This window comes from Tachysurus fulvidraco, chromosome 15 (assembly GCF_022655615.1).
Source record: "Tachysurus fulvidraco isolate hzauxx_2018 chromosome 15, HZAU_PFXX_2.0, whole genome shotgun sequence".
NCBI lineage: Eukaryota > Metazoa > Chordata > Actinopteri > Siluriformes > Bagridae > Tachysurus > Tachysurus fulvidraco.
This window is the reverse complement of record NC_062532.1, coordinates 16,153,054-16,167,456: the sequence shown is the minus strand read 5'-3', so window position 1 is coordinate 16,167,456 and position 14,403 is coordinate 16,153,054. Positions and strand designations below refer to the sequence as shown.

The window sequence follows — 14,403 nt, the reverse complement described above, 5'->3', positions numbered from 1 at the left end:
AATGAGAGAGAATATTTGCTGGCTTGCTTTATCTGTCTATCAGAGAATACCCAGTTACACATTGAGATCAGTCACTGTTTTTATGATATGACAAATTTAATTGTAACTCAAACATAGCTTACTCAGCCTTTGAGAAGATCAAATCATTAATCTCAATTTAATCAACAAAAATGTCAGTTTCCAAAAGCAGCTGTGCTCAATCATAAAAACACTTCTATAGTTTGGGCATTTCAACAATAAATCACTGTAAATCAATTATTTATTATTGATTCAAAATGATAAACTTGAATGACTTAATAATTACTCAAAGAAATGAGGCGTATAAAATACTAGAAAATACTAGACCCTGGATCCCAGAGGTTACCTAGGGCATAGATTGAGAACCGCTGCTTTGAAAGGATCATCTATTAAAAATTTGCAAAGCCTTATAACCCCTCCTAATGGTTACCACTAAAAACATGCTATAGAATCAGAAATGTTGTATAGCGTCTGTGTAGTACACAGATAATCACAAAGGTCTTTGTCCTGAATTGCACTGAGTGACCTCCAGATAACCATGACCAAGTGATTGTTTCATGAAGGGAATGATGCACTATAAAGGGAACCTTGTCACATAGAGAGAATGCAACAGAAACTGTTCAAATGCTGTACTCCAGCACAGGGAGCCTATCAAGGGACAAGCACCTGGTCCCATCAGATGTTCGCATTACTCATCTCACTAGCACTCTGTCTGAAGCCACCAGGCCCCTGAGCTTGCCGTTCCCCTTCAGCAATGGCATAGTAGCTTCCCAGGAGGCAGCAAGCCATCTATTACTGGTTCAGTGATGCTGCTGTGCTTGTTTACACAATGACCCAAATAACATCACTTGGGATCCAAGCTCCAGGACCCCAAAGATGCATATGAGGTGCAGTGAAATGTACAAGTAGTGCATTTTTATTGCATATTTAAACAGACACACCCAATGAGCCCTTTCCTAGAATATGTAGGACTTGACTGGCACATTCTTTGCAAGCTAACCTATCATGAGCAGAATTTTGTTTACAGACCAGTGAGCAATATTTGCTAAAAAAAATCAAAACTTTTTGAATAAGTAAATAACAATTAATAACCTTAATAATTCTTATATTAATATTAGGAATATTATTAGTCATTAACTTTAATTAGTAGAGAGTGAGTAAGGTACAGTTTTTTTTTTTACTGTGCTTAAACCTAATTAACCAATCAGTTCTTATGGTATTCATTTATACCTTTATATAACAATCAGGGCTATTGATATATGGATTTAATAAGATAAACATGCAGGAAATGCAATGTTTTACTTAAGAGAGAATACCTGTAGTAACCATCATATAGTAAACACAATGGTATATAAAATGAGATGCTGTTTTTGTTGTTAATCCTTGTTTGACAGGGATGTGACTGAAAAGATTGATAAAGGAGTTCTAATAGGTATGAACCACTTCTAACATGGTTTCAGCACCATGGTCAGCAACTCCTCGGCTATACTTCTCACAGCATCCAAAATACAAACAATTGGTCTTTTACCAGGAGCATTATTCCACTGAATATGTGTGGCAAAGAATGGACAAGGGAATCAATGTACTAAATGCTATGAGAACTAACATAGTCTTTCAGAACATTGGGTAGATTATAAATATCCATTAAACAAGATTGGGTAGCAAACAGCAAGATGTGCTATGAAATGCACATTTTATTATAACCGTTGAAATAAAGCATATTGTACTTTGACACATTAACAAATTTGCCTTAGTTGCCTCATCCAAGGAAGATGCGCCAATTTGAAAGAAAATTTTTTTAAAATATCTGCATTGAAATATTTGTAACAATTTGTAATTCACTGTAAGCCAAATGAACTGATCTCAGGCCTATTATTGCACAAAGCTACTATAGTTACGGAATGATTGTGGAGGAGACACAAATGAGAATGGTCTGCTCTATCATGGCCAAGAAAAAACTCAACATATTGTGGTTTAAAATTTCTCTTCTTTATACTCCCATGGTTTAGTGCACATAGAGAAAAAAGAGACAGTAAATAGTATGTAAGTATGTGTATGTGTGTGTGTGTGTGTGAGAGAGAGATTGCATGTCGCTGAAAAGGCAATTGAAAGGGAAAGTTTAAAACTGTTTATGTGTGTACTGAAAGTCCCAGTTGCATCCATACTGACCTAGTAATTCGATAAGAACTACATATTTGAAGCAGGGAGTGAGCTGCTTCTTGGGACAGTGCTGTAGACTAAACAGAAATAAACACAGACTGTTCACTGCTGTGAAACAACCAGGCCTAATAACTCCCATTTTACCCAAAATAAACACATAGCACAATGCTACGGTGGCGTAGAAACCAACTTTACGCATGTAACCAAGAACTCAGCAGCTATCTTGGGAATTTTAGAAAGAAAGTGAGTAAGTGAGTGCATGCTTTAAATTAGGGCAGCATGCTGATTGATATTTTAGTGCACAAGAGAAAGGAGGGTAGTAGAAAGAGATAGAACAGGGAAGATGACAGGATCTTAGTAGTTAAAGCTGCTTCGCTCAGTTCTTGGTCCACTCTAGTGAAGTAGCAGCCCCACTTTCTCTGCAGGGGTGTTCGAGCTGAGCCCATGCACTCCCACATTCTCCTGCACTGCACCTTGTACTTCGGCTGCATTTTCCTACCAAAGATTGCTTACATTGATCTCTCAGGTGGAATGAGAAGTCTCAAATACTGGTTGTGCTGAGGGATTATTTTCTTTGAGACAGACTTCATCAATAATACTGGTACAAAGGCACAATGACATTACTGGCCTGAAATGCTATATGCCTTGCTGCGTTCAATAAGGGCACAGTCATTTATTTCTTCCTGTGAGGCTCGCTGCTCTGCTCTCTCTCCCCACCACTTCAACTCACCTAATTGATGATGCAGAACGATTGCAGTGTCACTCATGCTAGCTCTTTCTTCCTCACCATCTCTCCCTCTCCTCTTCTCCCCATTCATTTAAATTCTCTTTTGTTCATTGTCTCTACCTCTGCCTTCCTAACACACTTTTCTGTTATGCAATTTTTTCAATCTTTTGTCTTCTACATTAAACCCTGATTAAACTATTACCCCGACCCCCACCCCCCCAGCAGAACACTTGCTGATGGTGACCTTGGGAATGTTGCTATTTCAGTCAAATGTGATATGCGGTACACAAACTTCTGTAGCAGAGAGAAGTATATTATATCAAATCCACTGGTGCTTGCAACTCCACTGTACTTAAACCAGTGCTACTGGCTCCAAGTTCACTCATATATATGAGATTATGTTTTCCAGAATCACAGACTTGTATACAATTAGGTCGAAATTTTAAAATCAAGACCACTTAACTAATTTAGCAGAGGTCCTCATACTCTTTTTTTTATATTGTTTTAACTTTACCAAGTGTACACTTGGCTCCATTTTCTTGTGTATTAAGGTTGGTCAGAAAGCCTAAATAATGGAATTGTTTAAGATTCAGTCCTTCTGATTAAAGAATGAGTGTTACAGGGAGGAAGAACAGTGGGACGGGTTTAATTGTTACCCAAGGACAAAACTTGGGAATATTTGTTCTGAAAACCCATTTCTGCCAAACCTAGCCAACGCTAAAAGCCACTGTGCCACAGATACACTATGCATGTGAAAATCAGAGCAGGCCTGGATACACCACAGGGAAAAGGTGAGAAGGAAAGAGGGACAAAGAGGCAGAGGTAAGAAGGAAGAATGAGGATTGTTGTTGAGCAATTTTTGCTTTAATTTTTGTTCCTTTTTCCTCTTCCTATTTTCAATAAAAGCCCATTGGGTAAGCTTCCTATGCAATTAGCGAATGCTATATAAAGGTTTTATGGACTAATGAATTGCCACCATTGATACAGACAAATTCTATACTACTCTTAAGTATAAGAAAGACAAGAAACCATAAATGCTGTTTCTGATAGAGGGTGGTGGGTGTTCAAATGAGTCAAATGAGAACCTACTTTTTTGAAAAGGACCCAAGGATATGATTGCACAGAAATGCTTTCTCTGATGCCCTGGAGAGTCAGCAGTTTGGATGGTGATTCTAAATACAAAGGGATTCCAGAGCTTTGACTTATTTATTCTCTGTCTTCTCTCTTGCACACTGCTTCTATCCCTCCCTACCTTCTGTCTGTTGTATGGACTGGCTGGGGACAGCGTCTGGACAGGGATGGGTGAGTGTGAATGTGCTGGTGGAGCAGAGCCAAGCCAGCAGAGGGAGATGAGGATGACAGGAGCCTTTGTTCTCTGTTGATGAAAAGCCATACTGGATCCCCACTCCCGCACAGACAGACATTAGGACACATCACAGGCAACCAGTGCGGCATGATTAGATTAAACCCAGGCCAAAATTACTCCGCTCGCCCTAATTAAACTTTAATCTCCAATACCACACAGATTACCTGCATCATAATTGAGTGTAGGAGCAGAGGGCAGAGATTTTTGAAGAGGTTTTTTGAGGTGGAGGGAGGGATAGAGAAAGAGAGAGAGAGAGAGAGAGAGAGAGAGAGAGAGAGAGAGAGAGAGAGAGAGAGATATTTAATGCTGGCTGAAGGTCATGTCCCCCTGCAGGGAAAATATATTTCTCCTTTTCTCCATTTTTTTCCCCTTTGTGGATACAGGACAGTCAGCTCCACCTATGGCTGCTGTCAGAATGAATGTCCCCTACACCTGGGCAAAGTCTATACAATAACACTGCAGTCCTTTACCTCCTGCCATCCCACCTTCCTGCAGTACTCATGGCCTCATTCTTCTCCATTTCATAAAAGCATTCAAGACATTTCCTGCGTACAAGTGTGTGTTTGTGTGCCTGTGTGTGTGTGAGAGAGTTTGCACACAACTGCATGCAGAACTGTGATTGATGGAGCCGATTCATAGAAAGGACAGCAGGTGTCTACTCCCTCCCCCATTTCATGCCACAGTCCAGAAGGTGATGGGCGATATGAAAGGTGCAATTTTCTATCTTAGAGCCTGCTGATGTCCTTTATGTCCACAAAGGCTCCGTTGCCACAGAGATGGGCTGCGGCTGGTTGAACATGAGCTCTGAAAAACACAGCAGATCAACCTTAATGCCAAATCTTCACCAAGCTCTGATTACAGTTTGTCTGGCTTGCCTACAAACAAACACCCATCAGACAGGAATGTTTTAACATGTGGCTTGGTCCAGTGCATTGGTACAGGTCAATATGAAGTGGTGTGCATTACATAGCCTAGTTAAGTTGTATTGTTTTCAGGAAAGAAACAAAGAATATCAGTTTATGGTAACAGAACATGTTTGTGTTTGTCTGTGTATTGTGCATGATAGACAGTACAGGGAAAGCAGCCTGGGGGTCTGCATGCCCTTCAGGATCCTGCCTAGCTATCCTTTGGATGGCTGAGCAAGAAGGACTGGGCCAGCTGAGCCTTGCTGGAGTCAGCAGCATGTGGCCAGACTCCATGTCCACTAGAGCTCATCACATCACTCATATAGCTCCAAAACACAGCTTTACTAAAATTGGAAAGACATCTGTTGCACTCTACTTATTTCCATATAGAAAAGGATGGTGCAGTACCTATACTAAAATAGACATGCACTAAAATGCGTTTTGGCACACATGGATCCCTGATCCCCAGATGATCAATTCACAATGAACAAAGATTATCTACAAACACAATATGCATTCCAAATCTGGTAAATGCAGGCACCAGGATCCTCAGAGATTAAGCATTGGAAGAGGCAGCAGTGGCAAATTGTGTGCTGTGTTGCTTTAACATGGAGCATCAGCTCAGCCACGCACACACACCTAGTCTGACAGCTCAGGGCTTTGAGGCAGGAGAGCCTTTTCCCCTTTGCATGAGAGACAGCGTGAGATGAAAGAGAGAGAGAAGAAAATAAGTGAGAGGGAAAAGAAGGACCAGAAATGGAGGAGAAAGAAAAGTGAGTCGAAAAAAGAATAAACAGAGGGAGGTGGTGTGGAAGGGGTGCTTTGTGGCTCTGAAGCGTGAAAGCAAATAATGCTGTCGTCCCGCTAAGTCTCAGAGCAGAAGGCACATGCAGGCGTGAGGGAAGAGAGCAGCTCAGCGGCGCATGAGGAAGTTCAGGGCTGTAACACGGTTTTGCCTCTGATCGGCTCACCAAACATGCCGTTGGCCATTCCCAGCTATAAATGTGGGCGCCAATGCTTTGAAGAGAGTGATATATAACACCTGCCGTGGAAGTGCAGCACGATCTCCATAAGCCTGGGGAGTCAGGTGCACACCAACCGGTGTCAAGAATTACTGATTGGAGCCTGATACAAATAGCACACAACCCCCCACTTGCATCAGATGCCTGATTTGCATGCGTATGGGGTGAAAGAAAGAACTGGTGCACGAGATACATGCTGTCCACAATTGAAAGGAGAGAAAGAACATCTTTTCAGTTCGTGTCATTCAAACCTTCCTTTCTGCCTCAGTCCTGTTCTTGCTGGGTTTTGATCTCGTTCGTGACCATAGGCAGCACTTTACTGAGCTGCACCGAGACCTCCATTAAAATTCTCTCACCCTGCTCCCTACATACGGAAGAGGTGATGACAGGGAAGTGTTTTGTGTACATGTGCTTGTGTGAGTGTGGGTGCATTTGTTCATCTGTCTATGCCAGGTCTGTTTGACTGCATTCCCTTCAAATGCATTAATTGTGTCCCTTCTCCCTTGCAGGCCTGGCTAAAATACTTCCTTATTTACCTCTCTCTTCTCATAAGGAATATATCTTACAAACAAAAACATACATCTGGGTACAAAAATGATTTGCCTACATACCTTAGACATTGAGAATTCATAACTCAGCCAGTTTATCTTGTGTTTATTTGGGTTTATAAATCCACCATTGTTTTCCTTCTGTTTTCTTTGTTTGATCTCTTTGCCCAGCTGACAGCCCACATCACACAGAGAATAATAACCCTACAATCGGGCACACGAATGAGCCTGCAAACACATATGCACCACTCTTTCTCTTTTCACCCCTACCACACACAAAAATATGTGCACAGACATCCCCCACTGCCTGCAAGCTCTTTCACCCTGGCTGAAGGAACTATATTTGTGTGTGTCCGTGAGCAGAACTCCATCAGTCTCCATTGGGGGCTGTTTTCTGGCTGTAGGAGGCAGGATCTCTCTCTCTCTCTCCCCCACACTTAAAGCTCATTGATTCTCTCTCCCACCTCCAGCCTGCGTTTATTAACGTGCCCCATCAACGCCAAAATCGCTCCTCATCTGTGCTGGCGCAGCTCGTGCAATTAGCCGCCCGCTGCCTCGGGGCCGGGGTGAGCAAGCGTGTAATACTGATGCCCTTCTCACACCGTAATGACACAGACTGGACACAGAGGTATGAGGTGGAGGCCATGAGAGCTAGCTAGGGTTCCAGTCGGTTTTATTGGGCAAGATCATTTTGTTCTAGTCAGGTGCTGCTGAAAAAGAACCGGGGTTGACATCAGCCTCGTTACCTCAGAGATTCAAGGAGTGGGGGTGGGGGTTGATGCATGTTCGCTAATGAGCTGTGACGGATTGATCTCCTGGAAGATTCTAGAAAAGGGAGAGAAATGAGACAATACAGTCTGTTCAATGCCGAACACAGGGACTTGTGTGTGTGTGTGTGTGTGTGTGTGTGTGTGTGTAGGGCAGCAGTGCTGATCATGAGCTGAAGAGGATAGGTCTGAAGCTCCTAGGGAGGGACATACTGTGGGATGTACCCGTTATTTTTAGAGGGTGACTCAGAATATGTGTTTGTAGAGTTTTTTTCGACCCTTGTTTCGGAAGTGAACCTGCTGACGGCACATTCGCCAAACCTACCTTCTCCTTTACCTTACCTCTTTATAAACAATTTATCACCTTTCATCTTGTCGTTATTATCCTTCTGACCCAAACAAACGGGTATTGTGTAACAAATCTGCATCTCTCAGCTGGAACAGAAAAGCACAAAGAGCATGTGGGCTCGGTCCATAACGAACAGCCTACTACAAGCCAAAAATACGTACCGAGACACGTCTGAGGTGATACTATTGAGTACGTGCTCCTGAAACTCACCGACAGGACCATCTAACATGCCACACATAGCTCTTGGTTGCCTGCAGAAGCTCGACTGCGGTCATGTCGCCTCTTCGTTTTATACGGCGCTTATTTTGGGCTGCTGACGTCATCAGCCGTGAGCGTGTGAGCGCGCGAATCAGTGCCGCCGTCTGACAGAACGCCTCAGGGTGCTAGCGAGTTAGCCGAGGTGTTTCTTTTCGTCGCGCTGCCGTTTTCGTCTCTGTCAGAATAACTATCGCGCTTACGTCGCTTTCAAACGCGTAAGTAGGCGACGTGGGTCGATTTTTGTGACCTGAGGGCGACATTGACAGCAGCATCAGGGCGTCTGCTTTGCCGCTTCCGCCTGCGTCGGCCAGAGATAAACAAGCGTACTCGCGACCGAGGGAGGGGGAGGTAACCATGGCAACCGGCGAGCTCTTTTTTTTTTGAGCTGCCTGTCCTCGAGGCGGCACAATAACAGGTTTCAAGGCCAATGTCACCCACTCCAGAGAAAGCCAGGACAACACATAACACTAACACCAAGTTCATTCGTGTTGTACTTATGAGATGACACCTGAATTGATGATGATGATGATGATGATGATGATGATAGAGAACATGGTAGGATTTCAATAAAATTAAATGTAGCCATCTATTCTTTATATATCTGGAATTTGCAGCTTTTGGGTTCAAATCAATCTGTCAAAATGTACTAAACGAAGTCCAAAGAAGCTGTCTGGTCGATCGTCCGACCAGGATTCTAATAGCCAGACGTCAGACATCAAAGAGCGCGCCATCCTCATCAGCAGGAAAATTGAGATGCAAGATATATAAGAGAGAAGATGAGGGTTGAAGCAGGGCTTGGAAAAACGAGAAGATAGAGCGAAACACAAAAGAAATGAAGTACATGTATATAGAGGGAGAGTGATTGTGAATTCAAGGCGGGTAGTGTAGAACCTGCAAGCCTTATCAATGCATCTGCCGTCCATCCAGCCGAGCGGCACGCTCTCATCTCCGCTGTGATCGCGCACTATCTGTCCTATTCCTCTCTTTCTGTAATGTTCAGGAGTGAGAAGGGAGAGAGAGGATGACAGGGTGCACATCACTAATACGGCAAGCAGCTCTGAGGGAGGCCAAGTCAAAGGCGAGGCAATAAAGCAGTGCACTGCTTTTCCAATGCAAAATGCATATATGTGCCGGTGAACCCTAACCGCGATGAAAGCCAGCACAGCAGGATCACTCTCATTAAAACACACCGACGTTAACGCTACCATTATTAGCCTGCTTGAGTCACCCGTTCACATGTGTTTTTTTTTTTTCCCTGCCTCCCACAATACAGCTTTAGTTGCTTTAAAAGGATGCTGGCACAGGCCAAGCATAATTGTGCTATTTAGTATGAAATCTAAAGTGTTTGTCATGGATGGGGGTTCATATTCACTGATTCTAATTAGCATCAGTGCAGAACCACCCTCTTTTCTCCTGCACTGACAGCAGATCCAGAAGTTAGCAGGCGGGGGTGTTTATTGACATCTTCGCTCATGTAATGTTGCTAGAAACTGACACATTGCCAGGTGTGAGGAGTGCAGCAGGAGCAGCAGTCGGGATCAGTAATTAACCTCCCTTCGAAAGCAAGAGAACACAAAGGCTAGAGTAATACACTTCAAACCACCCCCACAACAAACACCATCATATCACTCATTCATTGATGAGGCACACCTACAAAGAATACTAAATAACTGGGATTTATATGCGCTATGAGGTGGTGTGTTGCTGATCTGAGATCAGTTGACATGTGTGTTATGCAAAATTACACTTTGAAGGTGCAATATCTGCACAAGAGGGTGACGACCTGGAGCGCCCTCTTACTGCTCAGGAAGAAAAAACAATGCTAGAGTGATCCGATGGATGACTCATAAATACTGTAGTCTGTGTGAATATGTACGCGTGTGTGTGATCATATGATCATGATTATAATGGGAATGGCAGGGATATATGGAATGGAAGTTCAGGTGTCATAGATGATGAACTCCGTAAATATATCATTTAAAGCTGAGCATTACTGACTGAGACCAGCTCTATTTCCACTGTTTTGGGATTTTAGTAATAGACTTCAGCCAGACTTTCTTTCTCATTTCCACAAGGGGAGTGAGGTCATCCAGATCCTCAAGCTGTGGAAGAAGAGTACACATCCCAAATGCACCAGTCTGAACATCAACATCCCCCTCCTCTCATTTGTACTCTCTCTGGGGGCTTGTTTTTGAGCTGAGGAGGCGGTGCTGTGGACGACCTCGTTACCTCATCTCCATATTCAAGTGCAGCCAGTGTCATTGTGCAGCGCCGGAAAAAATCAAGAGATTTAATCAATGGTATGGGCGAGAGAGAGAGAGAGAGAGAGAGAGAGAGAGAGAGAGAGAGAGAGACTGGATTGAGATATGTATAATGATGCAGATGATGTAATGCACCATGAATACACTGATATTTCTGCTCTTCCCTTTTTTGATAGCTCACTTTTCAATAAACGGGCGAAGAGAAGCAATAAAGGGAAATAGGGACAAAAGCCCCAAACATCACGTTTCACACTTGAGAGGCAATCAGGCACTGAAATCCTGGGTGATAACAACATCTCCAGTGGACTGACAGAGAGCAAGAGCGAGAGGAAGAGATGGCAGGGAGTGCAATAAAAAGAGAAGTAGTGAGTGCGTGCAAGGAGGGGGGTGAACAGTAACACACCAACCTCACTGACAGCACTTCCAGGCTTCCAGCAGAGCAGTGCGAGGTCTAGATTTCTAAAGTCCCATTCTGTATTTTTTTTTTGACTTTATGCAATTAATAATAGTCTGTGAAATCTGAGCTGAAATAAGAACCTATGGAACTAATACAAAATTAGCCATCATGCAAATTTTTACAGGAGACCTGTAACTGTACTGTGCTAGTTCTAATATTGTGTTGTTGTTTATGTGTACTGAAACATCCATTTAAAGGCACCAAGATCTAAATTAAAGAAACCATCACTATTCCCCATATTCCCTTTATTTTGAAATGAGGCAGGAATATAAAAGATCTCAGACAGTGTTATTATCGCAGCCAGTGGCATTAGACTCCCAGCATCACTAGGAGCATGAAACAGTGGGAGGATGGACACTGTGTGTGTGTGTGTGTGTGTGTGTGTGTGTGTGTGTGTGTGTGTGTGTGTGTGTGTGTGTGTGTGTGTTTGGGGGTTGTGGGGGTTGTGGGGGTGTTCAGAGTTGACTGATGAAAAATGGGTGAAGGAAAGGGCATTGATGGTTGAGTGAGATGCAGCTAGCTGCATACACGAGACATGACACAGAGAGAAAGTGAAACAAGGTGATCTTATTTTGTGAACCTTTTAATAGATGCCTTAATTCTTGGACTGCTCCAGAAAGTACCTCATGCTGACAACCCTGTGTGTCAGTGTAAGACCTCTGCAGAGGAGAACGCCGCCACATTATGCCTCTTAAATGACATAATTAAAGCGAAAGTCAGAGTATAACGAAGCGTGAAATCCTCAAATCCTAATGAGAGCACTGAGATTGAGCTGTCTCGTTCACACACACACACACACACACACACACACACGAATAATAACACAAGATGATCTTGTATATTCTCTATTAAACCAAACTAAACTCCATATATTACTGAGATTATTCATACACTCCAAGATTAGATACCATAGACTAACGAGAGTTTACAATGTCTAAATAGCATAATGCATTTTCAGCTGCAACAGCACTGTGCTCATAACTTCCTAATGGTTTTAGCTAATAGATGTTGAAACACAATAGCTATTATTTACATGATTCCAGTGTAAACACAAAGTTAACTGATGAGTCTCAGTCACTTAATGACCTGCCAGAAGCCTGATAAACCCTTTCAGTCTTGTTCAGCTACAATGTAAAATCAATGCTTATAATTTATTACAATATATAAATAAATAAATAAATCAGAAACCAACTACGATTTTGAAACCCCATTTTCTGTGTTCAGTCATTGCCAATACTCCTCACTATCTAGTTCTTCTATCTCATAACATTTACTAGCTTAGAGATATGTCAGGGCAGCTGTATATGCTTGGAGGAGAGCATTAACTGTAATATTCTGTATTCACATTCTCACAAAGTGGTGCTAACCGCTCAGCCATTGTAGCCACCCCAATAAGAGGAGATGACTGAACTATCCCTGATGAATAAACTAATTGTACAGTGATAAAAGCATGTAAGTATGTAATCATACTAAACTTTTCTTGCTATACCATCTTCACTTTAGATTTTTATTGTCTTGTCTATGAAATTAAGAGTGTTTAATAAGCAAAGACAACCACTGGAAATATATTCCTATATATCGTATGCACCAGTTGAGGTGCATTGACAAGCATCTGTGTTTAAAATGTATTTATTTAATCATCATCTCATTTCCAATGTTTCATTACTGTCAAATGGATGAAAAGCTTTCATGTTTGAAACAATACTGAATATAATCTAATTACTCCCTCTTTCTGGGATCAATACACATTTATCTTCTTGTTTCCAACTCTGTCAAGGATGTTACTCATGATCAGTTTATTTGCATTTGCATATTCTGAGCCGTTATAACAATTATACAATAGTCAAAAAGTTTTGTCACTTTATGAGAATCTGAAAAACACAGACCAAGTGCAAGGATCTCAGTTGAATGAATGGATTAAAAATGAATGAATTGAATTAAAATCAATGTATTTCTGTGTTTCAGAGCTACAGTATGAATAAACCTTTTGGGCACAAAAGCATAATCCACTGCATGTGATATATACTATAGCACTGGGCCTGAACATCCATGCTTACCACATGTCCATGTGTTCCAATCATCTGATGATGATGTAATGCCTCTCCTGTAGTGCATTCACTGTTCCCTTTCATATCTGTTAGAGTCACATCACTTCAGGTAAATTCTGAGCAAAACAATACAGAAGGGCAATACGGCTACATTTAAACGGATGTGCTCGTGCATGTATATGTATATACCTATAAATGGTTATAAGGAGCTCACAAAGAACAACTTGGTGGGTGTTAAATGTGCAAGATAATCCTGACGATGTAAAGTGTCATGCGTTTCTTTAAAAAACATTCATAGTGATGAATGAGATTACGATTAGGTTGAGGATCAAATATGGAAAACTACTATTACATATATGTGGTTAATCCAATTATGTTGCACAAATGTCTGTGTCAAACAGGGAATGATGGAAAAAATCTTTAGTATGAGAGAACAACAGAGCGAGGGAGAGCGAGAGAGAGAGAGAGAGAGAGAGAGAGAGAGAAGATAAATGCTTATGACTGGGAATAAAATCGAAAAGCAGAAACGGATGAATACACAGCGACAGGAAGAAGAAACATATGAGCGTGAAACAGACACGCAGTGAAAGTCTCAGATGCTAAAACAGACACGCATTGAAGAAAAAGAAAGAAAGACAAAGAGACAAAGAGATTCAGTGCGAACGATATGCTGTATGTGAGTGTGTAAGTTGGTCAGAATAAAGGTTTGGGCAGAGGTTCTTCTTTCTGCAATACACCCAGTATGAGTGCGCTCTCTCTCTCTCTCTCTCTCTCTCTCTCTCTCTCTCTCTCTCTCTCTCTCTCTCTCTCTCTCTCTCTCTCTCTCTCAATCTCTCCCCCACTCTCTCTCTCTTGCTCACTAACATAGTAACTACCTTACTTTTTATCACTCACACTAACAGAGTAGACAGGCTGACAGATTTACTTCTCTCTCTCTCTCTCTCTCTCTCTCTCTCTCTCTCTCTCTCTCTCTCTCTCTCTCTCTCTCTCTCTCCCCCCCCTCTCACCTATTGGCTGTGAGGACAATTTGACAATGTTCTTTTGCAGACTGATCCTGTTGCTCCTCTATGCTAAGAAATGAAGCAAACAGAAAAAAGACTAGAGAACACAGAATAGATTTTGGTGTATGTGTAAATGCTGGTGATCGGTGTGGCTCAAGGGAAATGAAATCGATTTGTTCTCTAAATAATATTACAATCATTTTACACAATCATTTATAGAACAATTGCATAGTTCTATTACTGTACTAAAGCAATAATCTACATGAGATAATAGCTCTTTAGTAACATCATTATTATACATTATATGTGCGCTGTGTGTTAGAAAGTTAACTGTAGTCTGACTGTGCCAGAGAGTAAAATGATTACAAATTACAATCTGGAAGCTTATGACGACCAATTATCATCACACAAACTGCTTGCCTAAATCATCACACACCAGGCTGAAACCACATTTAGTTGTTAAGTAATCTCCAATAGACCCACATAAGTGCCTCCTGACATTGCATAACAAACTGA

At 41.9% G+C, this 14,403-nt stretch overlaps 1 protein-coding gene across 11 annotated transcripts in view; it reads right to left on the bottom strand.

The window, feature by feature from the left end:
- LOC113638099 (retinoic acid-induced protein 1) overlaps positions 1-14,403 on the bottom strand; it is a 35,910-nt gene that overhangs the window by 9,659 nt on the left and 11,848 nt on the right. Inside the window, exons 1-3 of one of the 11 annotated variants that reach the window (XM_047800520.1) lie at positions 8,024-8,537; positions 7,839-7,948; positions 7,493-7,571 (exon numbers count right to left, since the gene is read on the bottom strand). The exons of 1 other annotated variant lie outside the window; for it this stretch is intronic. In XM_047800520.1, the coding sequence (XP_047656476.1) occupies positions 7,493-7,530 (38 nt within the window). In that variant the 5' untranslated portion in view covers positions 7,531-7,571; positions 7,839-7,948; positions 8,024-8,537. Of the gene's footprint in view, positions 1-7,492; positions 7,949-8,023; positions 8,538-14,403 lie in introns of those variants that run through there. 9 more of the 11 variants (XM_047800519.1, XM_047800516.1, XM_047800518.1 and 6 more) reach the window with 9 other exon arrangements.